Source organism: Copadichromis virginalis, linkage group LG19, assembly GCF_057382275.1.
Source record: "Copadichromis virginalis isolate Kocher_CV1m ecotype Utaka linkage group LG19, C_Virginalis_male_GT1.1, whole genome shotgun sequence".
In the NCBI taxonomy this organism is placed as follows: Eukaryota; Metazoa; Chordata; class Actinopteri; order Cichliformes; family Cichlidae; genus Copadichromis; species Copadichromis virginalis.
This window is the reverse complement of record NC_140636.1, coordinates 13174419-13201749: the sequence shown is the minus strand read 5'-3', so window position 1 is coordinate 13201749 and position 27331 is coordinate 13174419. Positions and strand designations below refer to the sequence as shown.

General features: G+C 47.0%; 1 protein-coding gene across 2 annotated transcripts; it reads left to right on the top strand.

Moving 5' to 3' along the window:
* Positions 1-1456: 1456 nt before the first annotated feature.
* Positions 1457-13791, top strand: dact1 (dishevelled-binding antagonist of beta-catenin 1). 2 transcript variants are annotated; one of them, XM_085441225.1, is made up of 4 exons: positions 1457-2029; positions 6040-6160; positions 6759-6872; positions 9470-13791. In XM_085441225.1, exons 1-4 carry the CDS (start codon positions 1793-1795, stop codon positions 11476-11478), a joined length of 2481 nt encoding a protein of 826 aa, XP_085297351.1. In that variant the 5' UTR covers positions 1457-1792; the 3' UTR covers positions 11479-13791. The 2 variants fall into 2 exon arrangements, with proteins under 2 accessions (XP_085297351.1, XP_085297350.1); XM_085441224.1 differs by having other exon boundaries at positions 6025-6160.
* The last annotated feature ends 13540 nt before the right edge of the window (positions 13792-27331 follow it).

Genomic DNA, 27331 nt, shown 5'->3' with positions numbered 1-27331 from the left:
TAAAACCACGAAGCGGTTCTAATAACATCGCATAGCTGACGGCTTTAGGACCTGCGGGAAACCGTCAGAGAACAGACCGGCCTGAGTTGCAGCGCATCATGCCAACGATAATTAACATGATCAGGCAGGAAGTGCCCTGACTCCGCCCTCCAAAATAAAACCCCATGCTCGGTCCGATGTTAAAATAAAAGCCTTGACAGTGGTTCAGTATTTTTGCTGCTCTCGTCTGCAGTCATTCGACTCCAGTCATAAGTTAAAAACTCGTTTCTGCTGCAAACAGCTGAGCAGAGATCAGGACAGCAGACACAAACGTAAATGATAATAAATTCATATTTCAGCATGCTCACTATCCACTGGGACGGTTTCTCTTTTATATGCTTCATTTCCTGAAAAGGATCGAATGTGTTTGTAGTTTTAATGAACTTTATGACTGATATTATTGATCATCTGTCCTGATGCTCATGTTGATGACTGTGTTTGTTCATATTTACTGTGACGATTGGGCCTCGTTTCTCTACAGAGGGTTGTGCGGTCAGCTGAGCGCACCATCCGCTCAGAGCTCCCTGACATGCACTCAATCTACAGCAGGCGGTGCTGGACCAAGGCCAGGAAGATCGTGAAGGACCTCAGCCATCCCAACAATGGACTGTTCTCTCTGTTGAGGTCAGGAAAGCGATTCCGCTCCCTGAAGACCAACACAGAGAGACTGAGGAGGAGCTTCTTCCCGCAGGCGATACGGTCTCTCAATCACACCACCACACAGTACTGACCCACACATATAGTTCTTACACACACACTGGACATTGTTTTCACTTCATCACTTAAATCACTTTAAGCATATTTGCACTGCACAAGACATAATGTGGATTGCACAACACTGGTCACTACATTCTTCATTTCCGGTTAATACTTGTACAGCTGCTGTTATTGTGTATATATTTATTTATATTTAGATTTCTTCATACATTCTTATATAGTTCTATATTGTGTATTTTGTTGTACAGTTATTTTATTTTCAACTTTAATTTATATATTTTATCTTATTCTTTCCCAGTTAAATTTACCCTTCATTCTAATTTGTGTTGTACAGTTATTTCATTTTTAACCTTAATTTATATTTTATTCCTTCCTAGTTAAATTTACCCTTTTTAATTTTTCATATTTATTTCCTATCTTATTCATAGCCTTTTCCTTTTTTGTTTTCTTTAGGTCACGAGCAGTTGTCCAAGCATTTCACTACATATCGTACTGTGTATGACTGTGTACGTGACAAATAAAATTTGAATTTGAATTTCTTCAAAAATCAAGTCTCAAAATACATTTTCAAAATCTACATGAAAGCTTGAATCGTGTTCTTGGTTCACAGCGTGCGTATCCTTTAGGGGTATGGAATGAGCTCTTCTGCAGTATAAAAAGTGAAACTGAGGTATTTTTATTTTGAAGGAGAGGAAAGGAAGCGCGCGTTTGTCTGCTGGGCTTGTCTGTACACAGGGGGCGGGGTTTAGCGGTAGAGGGTGCAGCGGAGGTTCAGTGTGTTCGGAGCTTCGGTGGCGCCAGCAGCTCCCAGCTCTGCTCGCATCTCTGCGCCTTCTCTCGGGTTCTGTGCGTGAGGCGGCTCCGGGGAGGCTCGAAGCTCCCTGCGGACCGCTCGAGGACACCCCACAGCGTATTGCGGACGGCACCGGCGGAGACCTGAGGGCCCGGTTCGCGCTCCGGGGCTTTCAGGTGAGGTCCAGGTGGGCTCGGCAGGTGTGTCTCCGCGGGATGCTCCCGCCCTGAGCTCTGTTGGGAGATGCTGCCGTCCGGGACCTCCAGGCGGGACAAAGCGGCGGTCCGAGAGCGGTTGGAGGCCTCCGTGTCCGGGCTCGGGGAGCTGGAGCTCCTGCGGCGGCGGCAAGAGGTGCTGGTCCGGGCCGCGCTGGAGCTCCGGGAGCCGCGAGAGGAGGAGGAGCGGCAACGGCGAGAGGCTCAGCTGAGCTCGGAGGAGAAACTGCTGGAGGGGAACATCCTGCTGCTCCGGAAACAGCTGGTAGGTCCTCATCTGTGTCTGTCTATGACCTCTGACCTCTGTGAGCCTGGGTCAGGGTGCAGGGAGTGGTCAGCCTGACGGTCACGTGCAGAGCTGCAGGTAGTCAGCTGATCATCTCCCATGACATGTGAGCAAAAACCATTTAATATTTACACTTCTCCATATTTTACATGAAAAACACTAAAAATGTGTTTGTGAAAGAAAAGAATGTCGTTCATTAATAATTAAAAGTATACGTTTATATTAAAATGAGTAAAACAAACTTATTTTATCATTATGCATCATTATGTTATCATAAAGAAATAACTTTATGTTGATATTTACATCAATAAATATTCAAAATCAATTATTTCTTTCTGGTGAATTTGAACCTGCTGGGCGGGTTTCAGAAAATCGAGTTATTAAATTTAAATTTTAGGTTAAAATCAGCGAAAACACAGAATTGATCGATCGATCGGTAACAGCAAAGACGAGGAGGCGGAACCTCACAGTGGGTGTGCAGCAGACAGAGATGAGATGAGGACTGAGCACAGAGCCCTGAGGAACTCCTCAGGCTGACCTGAGATCAGCTCACCTGTGGCAGGTATGCTAGAGCAGTGGTTCCCATGGCGATAATTTATCAGAGGAAGAGGAACAGGCTTCTGATTTTTCCCGAAGATTTTCTATGAGGCTTCAAAGCTGCTGATCCATCAGATTGGAAAATCACCTGTTGTCAGGCCACGCCTCCTACATCAGTTGTGGGACAGTCACACCTCTGTGGCTGAATGTCTCCTGCTCTGTTGTCGGACTTGAGAACATCTGCGTACCTGCACAAACCTGGACTTCCTGTTTGAGTCGGCGTCACCTGAAATGAGCGACTGAGTTCAGAAACATATCAGGAAGGTGTTCACTGAGGGCGGAGCTGGAAGTGAAGGTGTGAGGCACATCTAAATCGGCTGTTTTGTCGCTCAAACTTCGGCATCACGTGGACGGCTGCAACCAATCATGTGCCTCATTCCCACAATCCAGAGCTTCACTGACCCAAACACAGGCGCACGAACACAGCTTCAGGCTGACGTGAAGCTAAAACCAAAAAGGTCAAAGGTCAGAGACCAAGGAAGCTTCAAGTTGGGAAGAAGAAAAACAGGAAGTGATGTCACACCGAGGTTGATGTCAGGCTGAAGCTGAAGATGTGGAAACGCTGGAACGGGCCCGGCCTTCACTTGGATCTCCACTGAGAGCACTTCCTGTCAGTTGACCGTCAGCTGTTGTCCCCGTGCTGCGTTCAGGTGCCGCTCCTCACACGCCGGCGTGTCAGTAAGAGCTTTGAAGTGTGGGCGTGAAGTCAAACAGGATGGAGGCGCACAGAGGGGAGGAAGAGTCTCCTCGTCTTCATCTGCTCGGTCAAGGCGCATTCAGGTGCACGTTGGGAAGCCTGGACATGCGGGCGCTGTGTTCTTGTCCAGGATCTGACCTCAGATCTGCTCCCGGCTCACATGTCTGAGCTGGTCGAGCATTTGTTTGCTGTCTGTCCTGCAGCTGAAGCTCTTCCTCGCAGTCTGGATCGCATTAGTGACCCCCCACCTCCCACCACATTCAGCCCTGCCCCTCCCCTTACGAACAAATGGAGATTCCTGCGAGCGGCTGGAAACTCTGCAGCTCGACTTTCAGCTGAGACACAAACCAGGCGGCTGACTCATTCTCTAAAATCAGACTCAGAACGGACTGAGTGCGCTCAGAACGCTCTGTGTCTCACAGCTATTCTGGTCCGACCCGTAATGTCCACAAACTCTGAACCGAGTGGCTGCTCTGACCTCTGACCTACTGTGTACTGTCCTGTGTGCAGTAGTATTGTGTGTACTGTGTGTACTGTGTGCAGTAGCACTGTGTGTACTGTACTGTAGTATGTACTGCTGTGACGTCAGGCTGGGCGCCATGTTGCTGTTTGGAGGTTTCTGATTGGCCCGTGGCTCATGCCGCTCGCTGTCGGCTTGTGCAGACCGTCGGCCGCAGTGCCGCTCGAGCTTCTTCACTGAAACCAGCCGATCGCTGCACAGGTGTCGAAACAGAGTAATCTGATTACAGTAACCTGTAACTTTATAGGGACATCAGTGTCGTTAAACATGGTGTTTTTGTTCTTTTTGGAACAGCTGATTGATTTGTGACATCAGCTCTGTTTTTACGATCAGACCGACGCTGGCGCCTGATTGGCTGCTCTGTGGTGGGCTGCAGAGCGTTTGAACGCAGCAGGGAGGAGCTTCCAGGCTTGAAACGGAGCTCGTGCTGCTGCACATTAAAGCGCTGAGGACCGACGCAGTCATGAGGTCAGCTCTTCGCTCTTTATTGGAACAGCATGATGGTGAAGAGGCAGGCTTTTATTTTGAAGGCTCACAGAGGTCCTTTAAACGTTTCTTAGGGTGAATTCGTAAAGCTGAATGAGCAGACATACAGCAAGCTACGAGTAGAAACAGTGTTACCTGGGCGAACAGGTGGGCTGTCCCGATTCGTTTGTGTTTTTGTGTCTTTTCGGGCATTAACTGGGCCACTGAAGCCACTCTGAGCTAAAATCCGTGTTTTTTGAATGGTGTCAGGTAGATAGTGAATTTAAACCTTTAAGTCCTCTATGTGTGTTTTATAGTTGGAGCATGCTCAGTGCTGCAGGACGGCTGCGTGTGTGTGTGAGGTAGTGTTTAGCCTCAGCATCGATCTGACCGAAGCCGCTTCGTCCCGATTGGTTTAAAATATCACCACGTGGAGACTGAAGCCAGCAGGCAGCTGATAGAGAAAACAGCTGGATGGGTTACACACACACACACACACACACACACACACACACACACACACACACACACACACACACACAACAGAGTAACACACACACACAGAGTAACACACACACACACATGATCCTTTATTATTGATCGACTATTGATGATGTATTGGTGGCAGCAGCTGTGTGTGTGTTGCAGTTCAGTTGCAGGAATGCGGCACATGACCCGCAGCAGCGCCGCATAGCCCGTATGTTTTCCATTGTAGCGGGGGAGGGGCTGCTTCAGCCTGTGTGTGTGTGTGTGTCAGTTTGTTACCTTCGGTCTCTGTTTATAGCGACATGTTTTGTCACATGACTTCCTGTTTGTCCTTAAAGCCTTTCAGGACGTTTCGATGTGAAAAATGTTTGAGGTGATTTTGGATGTTAGAGTCAGCTGGTACTTCCTGTGAAGTCGACGCTGATTTGTCTGAAGTCTGAGCTGCTTCCTGTTCTTCCATCAATAATCAGTAATCAATAATCTTACGGTCTGAGGCCCGGTGGTCTGTCCTATGACCATCCAGGATCTTTGGTGTCTCTGTGACCTCTGACCTTCAGTGTCTGGTCTCACACTGATAAGAGTCTCTGGTTTTCTTCTGTTTGTGCTCAAAGCTTTTATTTTTATAAGCAGGACCAATCAGGGGCAGCGTTACTGCTCTGAGTCTGAGGTCTTCACATCAGCTCCGCCTCCCTTGCGTGCTCCTGAAGTTTGATCTTTCAGCTGATCTCAGGTGTGTTCTCTCTGGGATGAGTGCTCCTGTTCTTCTTCTGCTGTTCGGAGCAGAGACGAAACAGGAAACAGCGGACCCCACGGCGATGAAGAGGAAACCCTCAGATGGAGGGTCTTTTTTTGACAGTTAAAACAAAACAAGAAAAAAGTTCGAGCCTGAAAATAAAAACCTGAGAATAAAGAGAAAAATTTTTTTTTAGAAATACGTGAAAAGAGAAAAGTTGAGTTTGACTTTTGCTGCACACGTGATGACAAAAACACAAAAGTCCAGATTTAAAAGTTCAGAAACCTCAAAGATAAAAACCATAAAAATGTTTTTAAAATGAAGAAAAATACTTTTGACTGATTTTAATACAAAGGTCAAAGGTCGTCTGTGAATAACATAAATCAAAAGTCCAGATTGTCACCTTTTATTCTCTGTTAGTCATTCAGACTGTGGTTGTTGTTGTGTGTTGTTGTCACGGCGGTGTGCGATCTCAGCTGTTTGTGTGTCAGAACTGTCTGAGGAGGCGGGACGCCGGCCTCATTGCTCAGCTGCAGGAGCTCGACCGACAAATCAGTGACCTGCGATTGGACACCGGGACGTCACATGAGCCCGACAGCCGACCGAGCTCAGGTACGCCGTGTGTGTGTCTGTGTGCGTGTGTGTCTGTGTGTGTGTGTGCGTCTGCGTCTGTATGTGTGCGTCTGCGTGTGTGTGTCTGTGCGTGTGTGTGTGCGTCTGCGTCTGTGTGTGTGTGCGTGTCTGTGTGTCTGTGTGTGTGTGCGTCTGTGTGTGTGTGTGTGTGTGTGTCTGCGTCTGCGTGTGTGCGTCTGCGTGTGTGCGTCTGCGCGTGTGCGTCTGTGTGTGTGTGCGCGTCTGTGCGTGTGTGTGTCTGTGTGTGTGTGTGTGTGTGCGCGTCTGTGTGTCTGCGTCTGTGTGTGTGTGTGCGCGTCTGTGTGCGTCTGTGTCTGCGTCTGTGTGTGTGTGTGTGTGCGCGCGCGCGTCTGTGTGTCTGTGTCTGTGTGTGTGTGTGTGTGTGTGCACGCTGAGACTGGTGGAGGTTAAACTGATTAAACAGGAAGTGAGATGATTTTTCAGATTCAGAAGTTTTGAGCTGAGCAGAAAAAGTTTCAAAATAAAAAATGTCAGATTGAAAGTGAGGTCTTTAACTGTTGCCATGACGATAGATGTAAATTTGAGCTTTGTTAATCCCGCCTCCTCCCTCCCTCAGGTTTCTACGACCTCAGCGACGCCGTGTCCGGCTCGCTCTCCAACTCGTCTAACTCGGTCTTCAGCGAATGTTTCTGCTCGACGGCTGACGCCGACGGACGCCTGCCGTCCACAGGTACCCGTGCCCTCTAGGCGGAAACGCCACTCTGTTCATAGACTGTATGTAAAAGATGGTGGAAGTTGCCGTGACCTCGCACAGACCCGTGCTGATGAAAACCGTCCGATCAAAATCTGCTGTGCCACTTCCTGCCGCGGACCCTAAAACGTTCGTTCAAGGCAACAAGCGTGGCGTCCAGATGTGCGCTGCTGCAGCTGCTGCAGCTGTTTGCCAAACAGCTGATTGTTGTGAGGTCACACACAGCCCCTCCTCACCTCTGCTCTTTGATGTCACATGACTCAACTATCCATTTGGTCACTTTGATGTATAAACACACACACAGTGACTTGACACCGCCCCCCCCCCCCCCCCCCCCCCCCCCCCCCACACACACACACACACACACACACACAAACACACACACAGAGGAGGACTTGGACTTTCAGAATAAAAGCTTTCAGATTACTGGGTGGACGTGTTAGATTCCTGATGATGGCAGCTGGTTTAGAAGCGGCTGGCTGTGGAGCTGTGGAGGACCAGCTCGGTCCTCGGTTACAGCAGGCCTGCAGCCTCCTCGCGCTCATCAAGATGTCCTCGAGATGCATGTCTCTAAGGATGTGTTGGGTCACAGCTGGGGATGTTTGGAGGCTGGACTGTGATTGTTGAGGCTGAAAGATGCAGACCTCGTGGAGCACTTTAACTAACATCAGTTTAAAGTCTCGCTGCTCAGCGTGAGCAAAGCCTGCAGATCCCACAGGACGCTGAAAAAGCGCCCCAAAGCCAGTCTGTCTGCATTAAAATGAGCCACTCTGTGACCTTTGACCTCCAGCGGGAGTCTGCCGGCTTCCTCTGGCAGCACAGAGAAGATTCCTTTAAACAAACCTCGAGCGCTGCAGGCTTCCTGAGGCACTGCTCATACTTGGCACTAACACATCATCAGATAAGCGGCGTGAACACGCCCACGCATTTCTGTCTCTGTGCGACCGATCTGCAGCAACAAGTACTCCACGACCAGCCCGAACGCACCGCCAGACGCTGCAGCGTCACCTTCTATGGTCATGTTCAGGCACCGCGGGCCGTCTGCACGTCCGCTTCATGCTCTCTTTCATTCCTGCCTCTCTGATTATTTGTGTCCACGAAGCCCCCGAGTGCCGGCGTGAGACCCAACCCCGCTGCAGAGCGCGGCGCATCACAGCGAGAAAGACATCAGCGACGCTTCATTAACGTTATCGGCTGCAGCTGACCGACGCCTGCCAGAGCGCCGCCACACTTTAATGCTCCGCCCATCACAGTGGAGTAACAACCTGTGTGTGTGTGTTTTCTGTGTGTGTGTTGTTTGGGTCACTGTGGAAGCTGTGTGTGTGTGCTTTTTCTGTGTGTGTGTGTGTGTGTGTGTGTGTGTGTGTGTGTGCTTTTTCTGTGTGTGTGTGTGTGTGTGTGTGTGTGTGCTTTTTCTGTGTGTGTGCTTTTTCTGTGTGTGTGTGTGTGTGTGTGTGTGTGCTTTTTGTGTGTGTGTGTGTGTGTGCTTTTTCTGTGTGTGTGTGTGTGTGCTTTTTCTGTGTGTGTGTGTGTGTGTGTGTGTGTGTGTGTGTGTGCTTTTTGTGTGTGTGTGTGTGTGTGTGTGTGTGTGTGCTTTTTCTGTGTGTGTGTGTGTTTTCTGTGTGTGTGTGTGTGTGTGTGTTTTCTGTGTGTGTGTGTTTTCTGTGTGTGTGTGTGTGTTTTCTGTGTGTGTGTGTGTGTGTTTTTTGTGTGTGTGTGTGTGTGTTTTTTCTGTGTGTGTGTGTGTGTGTTTTCTGTGTGTGTGTGTGTGTGTTTTCTGTGTGTGTGTGTTTTCTGTGTGTGTGTGTGTGTGTTTTCTGTGTGTGTGTGTGTGTGTTTTCTGTGTGTGTGTGTGTGTTTTCTGTGTGTGTGTGTGTGTGTGTTTTCTCTGTGTGTGTGTGTGTGTTCTGTGTGTGTGTGTGTTTTCTGTGTGTGTGTGTGTGTTTTCTCTGTGTGTGTGTGTGTGTGTGTGTGTTTTCTGTGTGTGTGTGTGTTTTCTGTGTGTGTGTGTGTGTTTTCTGTGTGTGTGTGGATGCCTCGTAGCTCCGCCATCCTTCCTGTGGGAGCTCAGAGCTGCTGTGAAGCCGATCGAGCCGCTGGTCGTGTTTGTGTCTGATGTGCGAGCGTGGGCGTTCTCGTTGGGCCCGCGATGTCGGCGGAGCTTCGGCTTTGTTCTCAGACTTCAGCTGCTGAATAAACGGCGTTTTCGGCCGTGAGGCGGCCCATGCGGTTACGCTGTGTTCAGTCTGATTTCCACTGCAGGGAGAGCAGTGGGTGTGGAGGGTTAGCGTTTCACAGCACACTGTCTCCACTGAAAGAATGTTCCACTTACTAATGCCCGAGCTTCCACAGCGACCCAAACAGCCGAGCATTTCGTCAGAGCAGCGCTGCCTGGAAACGGCCCGCTCTCCCTGAACTTCCTGTCAGCTGTTAGCAAACACAGCGGCGTTAAAATAAGCTCACCGTGTTTACGTTTGAAGCTGTGAGGGGAGGGCACACGCTCACCATCACACGCGCTCGCCATGTAAACGAACACCCCCGACTGCTCGCTAATGTCGCCTTCTTTCTGTCTGCAGATGAGCTGGCCAGCTGTTTGGAGTGTGACGTCCTGGTTGGAGGGCTTTGTGATGAGTCATCGTCTTCTGGCACGGTCCGCCGCTCGCTCTCGGCTCCAAACCCACCCACTGTGGATGCAGCCTCGTCCTTTCTTTCCACTGAGCCTCAGTCTAAATACCACTGTGACCTGGTGGCCCGAAATGGCAACGATGTTTATCGCTACCCGAGTCCTCTGCACGCCGTGGTGGTCCAAAGCCCCGCCTTTCTGCAGATGTTGGGTTTCGGAGGTCCCGGCAGAGATGAGGCAGACACCTCAGCTCTTCCCCCCTCTGTTTCAGCCCCCCATGTATCTCAGAGCTACTCCTGGCCGGCCTCCTCCTCACAGACTCCTTCCCATAAGCGACTGGACAGCTACATCTACAGTCTGCTCCAGAGGAAGGCCCAGCCAATCAGGACCAGCAAACCCAGGACCAGCATCAGCACCGACCCCTCAAAGAGCATCCTCAGGCAGGCTAGTCTGTGTGTGAGGCAGGTGTCCGGCCCTGGCTCTGGTTTTGGGACTCTGAGTGCATCCGAATTTAAAGCCTTGTGGACGGCTAGAGGAACATCGGCAGAGGGAGCTGGGACCTCGTCTCCACAGAGGCAGTGGTCTGTGGACGGGAAACTGGAGGAGCAGGAGACCCAGAGCGTACTGAAGGATGGCGGCTTTGAGGCGACGCACGATGGCTTCAGGAGGGGCAGCGGCGAGTCCGGCTCTCCTCTTCGGTACGACGTACAGAGCAGCTGCACTGCCAACAACCATGACAGCAGCACCAACAGTCTGAGAAAGAAGAGCAAAGCAGATCTTCCTCACGCCACGCTGTCTGCCAAAACTCTCCCTAAAAACTTCAGGGACCTGGGCAGTCCCAAAGCTAACCCCGCCCCCAATGAGGTCAAACCGCCATGTTGCCCCCCGGACCAGGAGATGTTCCTGAAATCTGCTCCAGTCATGAAAACACAGTCGAGTACTCCCAGGAATAGTCCAGGAACAGGAAGGTCAGCACTGGAGCTCACCAGTGTGGGGTCCTCCTCCCAGAGTCAGGACGAAGCAGCCGCCGAAGGAGGAAGCTGTCACACGGTTACCAACAGGTATGTCCCCGCCCACCAGCACAGACTTCGCAAGGGCGGCTTCAAGAATGTGAAGGTGAGGAGCTCATCGATGAAGACGAGTCATGTCTCTGAGCACAGCGAGCCTCCACCAGAGAGAAGACAGGACAAACTCCGCCACAGGTCCCGCCTCCTGGAAGATGGAGGCTCCGCCCACGTTAAAGTCTCCAAGAGATTTGCTTCCTCAAGAATAAAGCGCCTACCTGCATCCATCCCAGAAGGCAGAGTGCTGGACAGACAGCCCCCATCGGCACTACACGGCGCACGACCGAGCATATCCAAGCACCATCACCATGGAAACCATCACTGCTGCAGTGGTAACCACCACCATCACCACGGACGCAACCAGGTCGTGGTCGTGGCCAAACCAAAGTACAAAAGGAACCATTACCGGCGGTTACGAGCCATGATGGAAGTCCCGTACGACGAGGCGTTTAGACGTGCTCAGCGGCGTCAGAGAAAGGAGCTGCTGAACAGCAGCGTGTACCCGCCCGCCGGAGCGCGGCTGACCAGCCCGTACTCATACACAGCAGGAAGTGACTCCGAGTACTCAGCTGAGTGCGCCTCACTCTTTCACTCCACCATCGTGGACACCAGTGAAGACGAGAGGTCGAACTACACCACAAACTGCTTTGGAGACAGCGAGTCCAGTGAGGAGGAGTGCGTGGAGGAGAGCACCAACACCAGCGATACGGAGGAGAGTGGTGGGGGAGGCATGGGCAGGGGGCGGGGCCAGCTGGGGGGAGCTGGGGTCAGGGCGACGGGGCAGGAAATTATGTCAGCTCAGGCAAAGGCTTTTGTTAAGATTAAGGCATCTCACAACCTGAAGAAGAAGATCCTGCGATTCAGGTCGGGCTCGCTGAAGCTCATGACCACCGTGTAACCTCCCAGACTGGACCGTAGCCACACCTGCCTTACCCACGTGCCTCAGGTGGGCCTGACCCAAACCCAGTTTACCCAGCCCAGACCCGACTCTTTCCAACACTAACCCGGTGGACAGACGCAGGGTGGCGGCACAGTTTGGTTCACCTGGTTTATCTGTTGATTCCCTACAAATAAACCGTTCTGATTGGATCTTTTGTAATTAAAGTACATTTTAGGCAAACACAGTCGAGCTCAGCTCGGTGACCTAGTAAATGTGTTTCTTCCCCTGCTTGTGGTCTTCACTGTCATTTTTAAATGCGACAAACCAGGCCACCTGATTGGAAACCACACCACCTGCTTACTGGTCCCACTCTTCAGAAATCTAGGGAAGCAACCTGAAGGTCAACACTGAGTGATTCACCTGGACTCTGGGTACAATAGTTCAGGACATCAAAGAAATTAACATCGGTTAAAGTAGGAAATGTATAAACAAGCATAATTTTCTTAAACTTAAAAAAGCATCTTTGAATTTCATCCTTTCACTGTTCTTACAATCCAAAAATCTAAAAACGCTTTGATTGTAAAAGTTTTCTATTTCCAACTTCCCTCAAACGCAGCATGAGATGCTTTGTTTCTGTAATGACGTGAAGGTGTGGTTTGGGTCCAGCCAATCACTTTACTGTCCTTACTTTGGTCCAACACGTGACTCGGCTGAACCCGGAACCGCACTGCTTCAAACGCGTTGAAGGCCGCCTTCGCCACCACCGTCTGGCTTCCCCGATTGGTTCCTCGGTCTGTGCCAAGCAGTGGACCCGAGTCGTGATAGATTCACTGACAACAGCGTCACTCACTGATTAAACCAGAAATAATTTAGAGCAAATGTGTGGAAACATCCGGTGGCGGCGGTTCGGTCGGACGACATATTTGTCAGAAGCAACCTGGACTCGAGCCTTGTGTCCTCTGATCTGTTCTAGAAGTGGAACTTTAGTCTGGTTCCTCAGAGTTTCTCCAACATTCCACCAAAAGTCCAAGAACTTGAAGGGACTGATTGTCCAGGGTCTGTCCGGGCAGTCAGAGTTCCTCCGGTTTGTTATGTGTGTCAGGACAAAATAATGAGGAACACAGTGACATTTTTGGGGTTCTCCGACTTCGAGGCGTGGACTGTCAGCAGGTTCCTCCTGTAGCTTCACGCTGGACCTTTTTGCCTTTTTAAAAAATTGATTGTAATGCAGGAAATTAGTCTAGAACTTTCTGCCGTCAGACTTCTGGACTTTTTGGCTCTTTGAGCTTAATTTGGACCCTGGTTCCCGCGGTGGTTCCAGCCGTGGTTCCCACGGTGGTTCCTGCCGTGGTTCTTCATCACTGCGGCTCTGTTGGACTCCTTTAAAACCTGGTGTGAGGTTTGAGGAGGTTCTCACCACAGTAACCTTTTTATTTCCTGCACTTTGAGATGAGCTGTCAGCGGACAGGGCGGCGGCGTAACGCTGGTGTTCTGTTGTTTGTATGTAGCCTTGGTTTGTATTTATTATCACGTGACCTTTGCTGTTGCGCAGCACGCCAAATGCCTGTAAATGCTTCTCTCTTTTTCAGGTCCTGAGATGTTTTTGATGAAATCTATTTAAAGCCTAATATATTTGCTTGGTGCACTGAGAAAAGCCGACATGGTACTGACAGGTTCTGATCTGGGCTTTTATGACTTTATACTCGAGTCTAACTTTTTAACACAAATGTTTCTACTGCATCTGTTTTTTATACTAACAGTTACACAGCAGCGTGTTTACTGAGCTCAGCTGGAAGCAGGAAATGTTTAAGGATGTAGACACAGAAATGGAAACTCTGTGGTTTTCTCCCGTTTTTATCCTGTAATCAAACTCTGACACGAGTATCAGTGTGTGAGGTCTGTGGACGTCGGTTGAATGTCAGTTTTCAGCTCTGCTTGTGGACGTGTTTGTGCTAAACGTGTCCTGCAGGGATGTTTCACGCACTCTCCTCCGTCGTCTCATCTGATTCTGCGATGACGGAACGAAGAGGATTCAAATAAGATATTCGAGAGGTTTCAGTTTCCAGTCCTCTCTTCTCATTGGTCGGGGCCACAGTTTACATGTTCAGGATATAAATAGCTCCTCAGCTTTTAAAAGCCATATAAAGCTCATTAAAGCTGCCATGTGCTGTTCTGCCTTTGTGTTGAGCTATTTGTTTTTTCCTGCACCACCTCCACTCTGTAAATGTTCACATATGCAGCTGGAGACGACTGTTACTGATTTGTGTATAAAACCTGTGTATGGCAACAATGGTGCTTTACCTTCTATGCTTCATTAAATGTGGACTTTCAGCGCCCGTGTCCTGACTCTGTGTTGCCTCTGACCCGTGAGGGCTTTGTCCCAGCTGTAAGCTCCTGTTTGCTGCTCAGCCTGATCACAAGTGTTTTAAGCTGCGTCACACTTCTGACCTTTGCATCGAACCTTTTTATCGGCACATTTTTCACCGTTCGGCCTGCGGATCGCTGAGCCGGACAGACAACACAGCTTTCTACATCTAGCAACAAATCACAACAACAGTCGCTCTGAGGTGCTTTATGAGGCAAAGATGACACAATCAGATGACTCAGGTCCAGATGAGCTAAAGCAGGGGCGTCAAACTCAAGGCACACTTTAGGTCGCGGGCCAAACAAGATAAACATTTATTGAACACTAAAACAATGTTTTTTTTAAAACATAAATGTGAATAAAAACAGACAGGAATATTATTCCAGATCAAGGTTATTATCGTTAACGAAATAACGAAAACTAGAAGTGAAAAAACATTTTCGTTAACGGACTATTGTGCGTGTCCTACAATAGTCAAGGGTGAAAATGAAGTTTAGTTTCCAGATTTTTTTCTTGCTGTGTCTCATTATGCCAGCAGGTGGCAGTACGTTAGTCGAGTCGTCTGTGTTACTGCTCCGTCCACGCGCAGAATCATGTCAGGAAAAGTCGGGAGAAAGCGCCAGAGTCCAATTTGGGATTACTTTGAATATGACTGTGCTTTGGATAAAGCAAGTAGGGCTGGGCCATATTATACCGTTCACGGTAATACCGGTATAATGTTAGGGAACGATAGGAAAATGAAATATCGCGATAGAATATGAGTCAAACGCGCATGCGCAGTGCCTTTGTTTTCATACGCACATGGCCGATTGTTGAGTGAAACAGATGAACCACAATTGGGGTCCGTTCTTCGTACCTCGCTTACTACATCCAAGATCAAATGACACATCCAAGATCAAATCATCGCGCCAATTTTGAGCTCGCTATTCCGGTTCTCCGAACACACCTGTTGTTGACGATTAGTATAGCTGGATGAAGTAATGTGAGATCACTGGGTGGCTTAACAGGGGCTACGCATCGATAGTAGAAACATTGATCGGCAACCCTTTGATTGGTCGGCGAAAATGTCAAAGGAGCGCGCTCAGTATTTTTCGGCAGCAGAGCAAGAACCCTTGATTGAGGGATTTCGGGAGTTTCAGAGTTTAATTAAAACGCAAGGGAACACTGCAAAGGCTGCAAAAGCAAGGAGAGAGGGCTGGCAGAAAGTTGCTGACAAATCAAACTCGTAAGTAATTTAATAATAATAATAATGGATTGGATTTATATAGCGCTTTTCAAGGCACCCAAAGCGTTTTACAATGCCACTATTCATTCACTCTCACATTCACACACTGGTGGAGGCAGCTACGGTTGTAGCCACAGCTGCCCTGGGGCAGACTGACAGAAGCGAGGCTGCCATATCGCGCCATCGGCCCCTCTGGCCAACACCAGTAGGCGGTAGGGTAAATTTATTATATTACATTATATCCTCTTTCACATTAGAGCCACAACAGGACCCACTAGAACATGGGAACAAGTAAAAGTGAAATATAAGAATATTCTACAGAATGGTAATATTTATCACTTATATTGCTTTTAGTCTCTTGAAAAGAGACCCTGAAATAATCTGTTTGTTTGTTCATAACAGCAACCAAGAAAAGGGCAGAGCAAAAAAAAAGACAGGTGGTGGTCCTGCACCCCCTCGTCAACAAGTTGGTTAAGTGAATAATACCCTCACGGGAAAATCGATATCTCTCTATGAGCACACTGTCGCGCTGAGCTAAAGGATCCTGTCTGTCCCGCAATATACGCTGAATTCTGAAAACTCTCCTTATCAATCTTGCACCTTCCGCAATGGGTTGCTCGCGTATACGGACAGGCTGCGACAGACTTCCCAAATCCACCTTCGCTTTTATAGCCGTGGTCTCTCATCTTGATTACACGAAGTAATTTACAATTACTACTCTGAAATATGAATTACATCTGTAATAATCACATACATGTAATAGAATGATTAATAGTACATTTCCCTTTTTTTAGGAAATGACCTGTATGTATCTGTATGAAATCGATGAAGGGATCAGGTGCTGCATTATCTTTAGTTACATTGATAATATTTATTTATGGTGAAACAGTGGTAAAATATCGTTGTTGCTTTCGTATAAATGAAGCGGACATACCTGAGTGGCCGCGATCTAATCCTGTTTACATGAAGTAAGCCTGCTCCCAAGCAGGTTTACGCTTACGGCTCTGTTGCTACGACAGCAAGTCCTGGATGAGCTTCGGAGAACCGAACGATCCAGGATCACGCGAAATCGTCAACAATCAAATCCAGCTAACTTACTTAGCGAGGTACGAAGAACGGACCCTTGGTTTGTAAAAATGGTGCAACTTCAGTGATGTGGAACTGGTTTGGTGTTTGTCCGTCAGATACACGACAAAGAACATTTTTTGCTGAACATGCAAGCGGCCGTCGTTATTGTCGTATTTGTACTCCCAGATTTAAGAGCATCTTAAATCTGGGAGTAATCTGGGTCCTAAACTCGGTCTTTTTCGGGTCAAACGAACACTGCAGCATCACTGAGAGTTAAAAACTCTCTAAATTCTTTCATCTTTAATAAAACGATCAGCATTGCTGCTTTACCAGGTGTAACTATGAAGTTTAACTTCCAGGCATCCATGAAAACAAAATGTATTACATTTAACGGAGTTAGAAGTTAGCAGGAAGCTAGCGGAAGTTAGCTCGCTAGTTACCTAAGCATGATATAGCATGTTCTGACTGAGAGATTTCTGAAAAAATTCAAACGTACAGCTCTGCTATCACTTCCAACATAAATGAAGACAGGAAACTAAACAGCAGTGACGTTTGTAGGGTTACTGAAGTTGGGCTAGCTGGTATATAATGATGTGCTACATGATCGCTAGCGACACAATTAAAACGCAAGGGAACACTGCAAAGGTTGCAAAAGCAAGGAGAGAGGGCTGGCAGAAAGTTGCTGACAAATCAAACTCGTAAGTAATTTAATAATAATAATAATAATGGATTGGATTTACATAGCGCTTTTCAAGGCACCCAAAGCGCTTTACAGTGCCACTATTCATTCACTCTCACATTCACACACTGGTGGAGGCAGCTATGGTTGTAGCCACAGCTGCCCTGGGACAGACTGACAGAAGCGAGGCTGCCATATCGCGCCATCGGCCCCTCTGGCCAACACCAGTAGGCGGTAGGGTAAATTTATTATATTACATTATATCCTCTTTCACATTAGAGCCACAACAGGACCCACTAGAACATGGGAACAAGTAAAAGTGAAATATAAGAATATTCCACAGAATGGTAATATTTATCACTTATATTGCTTTTAGTTATGTTAGCATAACATAAACAGTGAAGCTGGAGGACGAACACTAACACTTTTCCACTTATAAAAATTAATGTTACGGTTCCTGATAGTTAGAGACAAATGCAATCGCATGGCAGGATGCTGTAAACGGACCAAACTTCAGTCAGGAGAACAACTGAGATAATCCATCCACAATACAAGGTTAGTTATTAATCTACTGCAACAACATGGGAATAGAGCAGCTGCCAGAGAATTTAACATTAATGAATCAATGGTACAGAAGTGGAGGAAGCAAGAAGAATGAGTTTAATAAAGTTTGATTTATCTGACTGCTTTGTTTCGCTTAATGTGCCTTATAATCCTGTGCACCTTATGGTCCAAAAAATACGTACTGCACACTGCAGTTTAATGTTGCAAAGCACCTCTTTTTAACTTCAATGGATATTATACATGGTTATGCTCAGGCAGTGTTGGGAAGGTTACTTTTAAAATGTATTCCATTACAAAATACAGAATACATGCCCCAAAATGTATTCTGTAACGTATTCCGTTACGTTACTCAATGACAGTAACGTATTCTGAATACTTTGGATTACTTAATATATTATCATGCTTTTTACAACAACGTGAATGTACTATTGCTGTGTGATTTATTACTATTACTGAAGGTCCGCGACTCCGAACTGTAGTAAAGGGACCTCTGACTAATACGGCGGGGTCCCTGTCGGCTCGTAGCCGAAAAATAGCTCTACTTTGTTGTGTGGGTCAAGTTTGCTTGCGAGAGACAGAGAGAGGCGTTGAAAGACTGCTCCAAAGGAACTTATTGTTTTCGGAGGAAAACACGAACACGGTGTACAGTCGAGTCTTAATAGCTTACTTACAACTGGGCTCGTCAGGCACTCTTCTTGGCTGCAGTGGTTATTATTATATTTACATGCTTCCAGCTCCCGTTTTTCCTCGATGACAACTCGTACCTTTCCACTCCCCTTTTTCTCCCTCCTCGCGCTCACAGACCCATAACGTGTATGGCAGTCCATTCTCCCTGCAGCACGGACTACACTGCCCATGATGCTACATTCTTTAGAGCTATGCTTGTAGCATTCTGCCTGTTAGCTTAGCACAACAACAACAACGAAAAGGCGCTCTCTCACCCAGGAAACACACAGTCGCAGAGAGAGAGAGAGTCGCGTCGCCCTGTAACCATGGCAACCGTAACGCTGCCGCCTGGAACAACAGAACGTAGCTGTCAAACAAAACCCAAACAGTCCTGACCCGCGACAAAATGAAACAGGAAAGTACCGCAGTGTAATCCATTTATTTAGACAAAGTAACTGTACTCTGAATACCACCTTTTTAAACGGTAACTGTAAGGGAATACAGTTACTCATATTTTGTATTTTAAATACGTAACGGCGGTACGTGTGTTCCGTTACTCCCCAACACTGTGCTCAGGATATGTCAGCCCATTTCTACTGGAAATGCCCTTTGGTTAAACTTTCAGCAAGGATTTTGCATTTGCACTGTTAAATTTTTATAAAGCTTTAATGTACATAAAAACCAGCTTCTTGTTTAAGTGAAAATAAATGGAAGGTTGTGTTTTTGCGCTAGTAATGTTGTGGAGTTGTATTTTGTCTCGCATCAATTATATCGTCAGTTATATCGTTATCGCAAATTTTCAAATATATATCGTGATAAATATTTTTGGCCATATCGCCCTGCTCTAAAAGCAAGTGTCTTGTAGTGGAAAGAGACAAATTATGAGGGACATTTCTAAAGGGAAAAAAATCCCACAAACCTTAAAAGTGCACTTGAAAAGCTCAAACAAGAAAGCTAACCTAGCTTACCTTGAGAAGGGAGCACACTCAACCCTCATCCCCAGAAACAGACGCTAACCCCAGGCAAGGCAGCGTGATGCATCCCGAGACAACAGGACGGGGATATCCACATAACTATGTGAGTCAATTGCCTTCAAAAAGTTTATCAATTCACTTGAACCAAAATTACGAACACCCGGTGGTGCAAGAGTTAATAGTCTCATTGGGGCCAAGATATACATTTTATAGTTGCCTGGTATCAATGGTTGTTCATCTGCCTTTATGTATTTATTTATTTATGTAAAGAACCCATAGGTGGGAATGTGAGTTGTCTGTCTCTACGACCTGTGCAGGGTATGGTAGCTGGAATAGCAACATACCAAGGATAAGCAGAAGAGCATGACTGATATGATGAAACTGGGATTTTGTTACACTTAATTATTGCAAACACAACTAAAACTATAACTGAAACTAATCAAAACTAAACTGAAACTAAGGATTTTCAAAAAAATAAAAACTAAACTAAACTAGCAAACAATTGGTAAAAACTAATTAAAACTGATACAAAATTGAAAATCTGAAGTCAAAACTAAATCAAAATAAAAACTAATGAAAATTGCAAAACTATTAAAACCCTGTTCCAGATTAAATAAATTTTAAAAAATAAACTTTAACTTTAAACATTTTGCTCTTCATAAAAATATATACTGTCAAAATTATGCAAGTTAGAAATATGAACATGCTGCCAAAACCCCAGAAAAAATAAATGACAGCAAACACAAGGTTGAAGCCGCATGTAGACGGAGCTGGGCGTTGCTGCAGGAGTGGAGCTAATAAACTGTGCGGGACATTCAGTGTCGTACTTTCCTTGAGTGCATCATTACACTGCAGCTCCATCTGAATCTGCACAGGTGCAGCTCAGCAAAGTCCGCTGACTTGGTTCAACATTACTTGGCAACAGGGAAAGTGAGGCAGGTTGCACTGGTGCATTTGTGACAGCTTCACGTGAAATGCCTTCACCGCATCATACATGTCCATGAACTGTAGTTTGTATATTATTAGCGCCTCATATCGCCGGGCCATGCATAACAATAATAATAACTCTGTATAAAATGATCTCCGGATATAAATGTACGCCGGGCCAGATGTGGCCCGCGGGCCTTGACTTTGACACATGAGCTAAAGTAAGAAAAGGTTTGGCCAAAAGCTTTTTTGGAAACTCTTGTGATCTCCAAACGTCCTGGAGAGGACGGCAGCGTCTCTGCTTCAGGATCACTAAAAACGAACGCGTCTTGAGATATTTCAGTCTGTTCAGCACAGAAAGTGTGACGGTAAACGACCTCCGTGCTTCACGTGACGGAGCGTGTGATCCTGATGCAGCTCTGGACCTTTCGTCAATGAGCTGACGCCGATGCAGCATACGTCGTGGATAACGTCCGGCTTCACAGGCAGGATGCAGCTGTCAGTATTGGTGGGATGTTTTCATCATTACACTTATGACACTGCTTTATGTGTCTGTGCGACTGACGGCGGCACTGCCAACAGAAGCTGCCTTCAAGGTGGAAACTTGTGAATGGCTAAAAAATTAAATTAGCTGTGAAGCTGAATAGCTGAACTCTGCAGATCTCTAACGTGTCTGACTCGGGTCAGAGCCTCAGTTTAATGTGAGTAATGCAATGTTCACACTGTGTGCGATGAAGACTATTCGTGGCCTGCTTTGTTATCGTCCCAGGATGTGCATACGTGGCTTGGTGGGTAGTCCTAGTCCTGCTCTGCTAATTAGTGAGCGTGCCGTTTACACAGTGACAAGTTTGTGGCTTCGTGTTGCCGGCTAACGTTAAGAAAGTCGGTCGCTGTATTCCCCGATGGGTTGTTGGTGCGGTCGCCTGACGTCTGCATGGAAGACGCTGACGAGTGAAACTGAGAATCGAGACGTGGAAATTTTGCCTTTTGAAACATGTTGGTTGCAGACTTCACCCGGAGAAAACCGGCAACCTGTTGCCAACCGGTCGATGCCCATATTTTTGTGTCATTTCCTTCCTCAAACTGATCTCTGACCTGTTTCTTTGTAAACGCTGACGTTTTGTTTCTGCAGAATCTCCGGCTGCAGTCAGAGATTCCTCGCAGACACCTGTGAAGCACCAGGTGGACATGAAGACAGCGTCATTGTCCGGGTTTGTTTCATCGCCTTTGATTCTTATGATGCATCCTTGTCTGAACCGTATTTGAAGGCTGTGCAGGATTTCCTCGCTCTCGGGATGCCTCATCAGTTGGTTAAAGAGAGCTGCCGTGGCTCTGCCTGACTGTTCCTCACCACGGAGGCTGTAACCGGCTCCGTGTTTTCAGAGCGATGACTAATGGCTGTAATTAGTGGAACCACAAATCTTCGTGCTGTTTTCAGAGAGAGTTCAGAGCGAGTTCAGCTCGTCACATCACACACGCCGGCTCTCCACCGCATGAATCGGTTATGTAAGCGAGAGCTGAGTGCGTGGATTCAAGAGAAAGTTGAAGAATTTAATCTGCGGCTCTGATCTGATTCTTCTGATGTCGACTCCGGCGCTGTCGTCTGATCTGAGCTTCATTATTCAAACAAACCTTTGTTCTGCTCTCTCTCTCACACACACACACACACACACACACACACACACACACTTTCATTTAGACTCAGCTTTATTTACACAGCCGGGTAAGAAAGCAGCTCAAAACAATAAATATAACAGCCATGCAGGAGAAGCCATCATGTGGGTCTGTACAGCAGGGGCAAAGCACTCTGGGTAAGTCTGCGTGAGCGTGCACCACATGGTGACAGTGGGAAGAAAGAACTCCATCTTAACAGGAAGAGATCCATGGACTGGACCCGCTGATTTGTGTTTTTGTCATTGCCGTCCTGGTGGTTCGAAACGTGACATGTTGAGTGAGTCATCGGCGTGCTCACTGAGCGTTCGACACGGCGAGGAACCAGGATCCGCCGAGGTCTCGTCCTCAGACCTTCAGACACCAGAACAGGTGTGAGTCAATGTTTCAGTTTGGTTTCTTCACGCTCTGCTCTCTGATCCTGGATCAGATGGAGCTCCACACACACAGGTCTGTGTGTGTGCGTGTGTGTGTGTGTACACATATGGTTGTCCAGATGGTCTCACAGAGTCTGCATGCTTCAGCTGATTTCCTCTCTGTGACGACGTCGTGTTGCAAACGTCCGTCTGTCTCTCCTCGTGGCGTCATCAGTCTGCAGACTTCCTGCTGGTCCCTCCTCTGAACGTAAAGAGGAGGCGGAGTTTTGTGTGTGTTCTCCTGAGACTCATTTCCATGCAACCGCTGTCCTCAGCACTTAGTCTATGTGCAGACTGAGGCTCTGTTTGACTCTGACGGGATCATCATCCTGCTGCTGCAGACTCTGCACGGGCACACAGCCAGAGACGGAGTCCAGCGGCACTGACTGACTGTGAAAGACTGAGGCCTGTGGGCTTCCAGGTGAGACACAGGCAGGTGAAGCATTTGTATACATTTCATTTAAAAGGTCTAAAAAGCCTGAAGTTGAACGTGTCCGCACATCTCCTGCCTGTGTGTGCTGACCTCTGGTTTTGTGTGCAGAGCTGAGTCAGATGCCAGGAAAAATGAAGACGAATGTCCAGACACGTCTGCATTTTCAGGGCAGCGTGCACGTGTTCAAACACTGCACGCTGACGGGGCGGGTCGACCTCATTACTGTTATTCTTACCGTGTGTGTGTGTGTGTGTGTGTGTGTGTGTGTGAGGTCAATACTCATGGCTTTTATCTGATCATTACTGTAATGGAAGTCGACTGCTGAAGACTCGGCTGATAAGAACTGCATTAACGTGCACGCACAGCGAGCACGCTCACACAGTCCAGCTGCAGATTCACGTTAAAGCTGCTTCACGTCATTAAATTAAATCATTAACAAATTAACTATTTAATCACCAGAACCTGCAGTTCCTCTAATGTCCACCGGGGGTTCCGGCGGTCCTCATGGCTCCCATGTTAAAATAAACATGTTTACAGCCTGATACACAAACTGCAGATGGTGTCACGGCATCACGGGCCCACCATGGTTTTAGAACTCACATTAAGGCTTGAAGTTTAAGTTTTTAGGGGCGTGGCCTCATTGAATGACGGCCGGACGGGGACGTAGGCGGCTGTAGTTCATGTTACATAAAACTGTATACACAAGTCAAATCTACAAAAACACAACTAATCATGTTTAAACTGCAGGAAACAGCTGTGAGAAGGTAAAATGAAACGTTCGGGCGTCTTTTCAAAGGTGCAGCAGAAGCGCTCGCTCTTCCCCTCTGATGCTTTCGCAGGCGAGCAGATTTCGTCTCTTTTGTGTGAAATTACTCGAGCTAATCTGTCCACGTTCCCTCTGGACTCTGGAGAATTTCCCGGGGGAACAATCAGGAAGCACTGATGCTGAAAACAGTGTCCCCAGGATGAACCTATCACGGATCAGTCTGCACCGCAGCTTCACTGACAGCACGAAGAAGATGCTACGCTTTCCAGAGGAGCCTGAATGCACCAGCTCACTTTTTTTCCCTGTTTTTCCATCTGAGCCGCAGGTTTGGCTGCAAGACGACACACACACACACACACACACACACACACACACACACACACACACACACACACACACACAGGATCAGGCTGTCGGCTCAGAGGGAACAGAGAAATAAATCATTGCAGTGTTGCTCACAGGAAACACTGAAAATCCTTGAGAGTGCCCTTAAACACACACACACGCACGCAGAGAGAGAAACACACAGAAACACACCCCCTCTCCAACCATTTGCTCGCCTCCCTCAACACCATCAGATACAGCAAATCCCTGCTGCCCTTCACAGCAGCTGTGTGTGTGTCTGTGTGTGTGTGAGAGAGGATTTATTTGAGTTGGATACCTTGTGGGGGGCACTTAGTTTGGGCCTGATGTTTTCCGGTGCTTGTGGGCTGAGATGGAGTCAGATTCCAGACGATGACATCACACACTTTATATTTCAGCTCAACAAACAAACACGTGACTCTGTCACCATGGAGACAAGGAGCATGTGTCTGATAGAGACGCGTCCTCAAAGAGATCAGAGGTGCAGCCTGAGCAGCGAAGGTTGAACCTTCAGACATGCGCTGCAGGTCACATCAGACATTTACCTTCAAAATAAGAGCCCAGAGGCTTTACCCCCACGGCTGCCAAGTGAGGAGACGGCCACGTTCAAGTTCATGACCTGTGAGTGGGGCCTGCGTCCACATCAGGGCGTCCACAGGAACCACAACATCTGAGCAGGAAGGAATCCAGGACAGAGACATGAGGCTCGTACAGACGGATCGCAGGTATCCGGGTTGGTTAATACGAGCTTCACAAAGTACACAGAGACAAATCAGACCGTGGACTCAAAGGAAGTCCTATTGGATGATTGTGACTCGTACACAGCAGAACAGCTTCATGTTTCAAAAGTACAGAATAAGAAATCAAAGTACAAGTACAACAAAACTGCAGTGAAATACTCACTTGTGTCCTGCAGAGTGTGTGTGTGTGTGTGCGTGCATGCGTGAGTGTCATGCTGGTATTTTAAGTTCTGCTTTGTTTTCATTCAAATTCAGAGTAAAGGTGAAGCTGATTTGACTGAACGCACACGCAGAGCAGCAGGTCTGGCCCCGCCCCCTCAGACTGTGACACGCTCCTCTGACTGCAGGCACGCTGCTCATGCTCAGTGCCTCAGGATGACACACAGGCGTACTTATCGTTTCCTCTGATGTAAATCTGTTTATATTTAAGTCACTTTGACATGATGTGAGTTATGATGATCACATCGGTGATGTTGCCAGAACTGCTTTCTGTCACTTCAAAATGTCCGAGGTTACGAATTCTAACGTCACACTGCCTCTGACACAGCTCAGATTACTGTAACGCTGCAGGACCCTCAGACTCATCAGCCGGTCGACCTCACAGGTGCATGACATGTGACCACAGTCATGTGACCACACTACCCCGGTGTTGAAGAGTTACCTTTAAATCCTTCTGTTAGTTCAGAAAGCTGTGAGTGGTTCAGCACATCTCACCTCTCAGGCCATCAGCTGCAGTTCTTTGAACTGTTCTGGGGTCAGATCTCAGTGCTCTGTTCTTTGGGACACGCTGGCTGCTGACCTGAGATCAGTTACAGCTGTGCATACGTTCCAGAGGTAGATACAGACCGAGAGAGAGATAACAAGTAAGAAACAACAAGCTGCACCAAGTCTTATGAAGCTGTAACTGAGCAGTCGTGTGAATGTAAATGTCTGATATCACCGAGCAACAGCCTGAGGGAAGAAACAGTCTCCTGTGAGGTAGCGTACAGCAAGGTAACACACGCAGCAAGGAAGGTGTGACAAAGTGGGTGAGAAGAGCATTTGTCCATATTCTTAGTTAACATTCTTGTTTTGATTGAACCATATTTCACATGTCGTCTGCAACAGGCAAACATCTACTATCCCGGGTTTGTTTATGTTTTGCACTTCAACAGATTATATAACATCTTGGTTTAAATCAATCCCTACAAGTTTGTTAAGTTAACATGTTATTTATTTCAACTGTTAATTTGTATTGTTTAAACTTACCTTACCTACCTGTCTTCCAGAAACAAAAGGAGGAAATGTAGTTTTACTTCCTGCTTTATAGCTTCTGGGTTCATCTGAGGTCACAGGAAGAGACCAAGTGGAGAAGGGGAAGAACTCTTATAATTTAATCAAGTTGATTTTAGAGGGTTTATGGAGAAATAGTGTATTGAATATGTATTGATTACACCACAGAGTTTATGTTGCCAGTAAAGAGGAGTAGCAGAGGTTTGAATATAATCATGTTCATCTTACCTACTGAGTGAAATAGTCCAGAGGAGAAAGTGTTTGGTTAAGTGGACGATTTAAGCAGAAGAACTCGGGTGTTTCAAGAGGTTCAGGTCAGTGTAGCTGTGTGCAGTTTGACCTTAATTTCCGTTGATTTAAGTTCAGTTATGTTTATTTGACTGAGTTAATTATAGAGTTGAGTTTCTTATTTGTTTCTTTGTAAATATTGTTTGGGTCACAAAATGGTGAATAAATCACTGGCTACACTGGACAGCATCAGTCTCCTGCACTTCTTTGCCCGCTTAAGTCGAGTCCTACCACAGAAGGTGATAAGTGGCCAGCATCAGCATACTAGTCAAGTTTCTCTTTATTTTTCCATTCGACCATAAAACAACCAACCTGGTCCCACTTGCTTTGTACGGGACTCGACATACACCTGAGCCTCGTTAGGCTCTACCATTGAAACAAACAGGTCAAACAATACAAAGAACAGCAATAAGATTATGCATGAAACTCATTTACTCGGCTAAATGGTTTGAAAAGTAAAACACTGCATGCAATACAACTCAAAAGGCTAATTTAAAGAAAGTAAACAACACTATACAAAATGAAAAACCCTTCATTTGGTTGCACCCAATGAGCCAATCCGTGACCTCATGACCCTATATAAACAGGAAGTACTGGGGCGGCCCCTCCCACACACCTGTTTAAATATAGGACCTGAATAAATGGGCGAACATGGTGAGTATAACCAAACGTGAAGAAACATCATTTAGGAGACTTTTGCCTGTGAACAGAAGAAAATTGAAATGACCTGATGGTTCGTAGTGTTTGCTTTAAAAACATGCATGGATGTAACGACTGCTGCCACAGACAAACCCGGGATAGTGTGTTAACCAGCAGCATCTAAATCAAAGCATTACGGTCATCTGTAAAATAACGAGCAATAAATTATCAATATGGTCAAAGGACAAGTGGTCAATGACTTCATGCCGCTTTGTCACTCTTAGCAAACGGCGCTCTGTAGCGCCTCCTGAAGGCAGCGGTTTGAACAGCTTATGTTCTGTTGTTTTTGCATGGATCCGACTTGAACTACTCTGTACCTCTGCCCTAAATGCAGGGTGAAAGGTCAAATGTCGCATTAATCTGACCTCAGATCTGCTGACATCACAGGAAGTCTGCTGACTGGCCTCTGGCTGCTTTGCAGCCGCTCAGGCTCGAACCATCAATAAATGAAATCAGCTGCTTCACAGCCACGGGGTCAAAGGTCACAGAGGGGTGAGCAGCAGCACTACTGTGTCCTTTGGGATTATTGATTAACTATTAATAAGTGATCACGCCCAAACGACCTGATGACAGTTAATGAGTCACTTTACATTGCGAGAATGGCGACATCAGAGTTTCACTTGTTTATCTTTAGATTTGATTGTGTTTGTTTCTCAAATAAAAGCACAACATTTCAAAATAAAATTATTTAAATTTTAAAAGCACACAAACACTTTTACACTGAAAAGTAAAACTTAAAAATAGCATGAAGCAAT

Coding starts and splice junctions, on each gene's coding strand:
- dact1 (XM_085441224.1), top strand. CDS start 1,793: ATGCTGCCGTCCGGGACCTCCAGGCGGGACAAAGCGGCGGTCCGAGAG. Junction 6,161..6,758: donor CGACAGCCGACCGAGCTCAG/GTACGCCGTGTG, acceptor TCCCTCCCTCAG/GTTTCTACGACCTCAGCGAC. Junction 6,873..9,469: donor CGGACGCCTGCCGTCCACAG/GTACCCGTGCCC, acceptor TTCTGTCTGCAG/ATGAGCTGGCCAGCTGTTTG.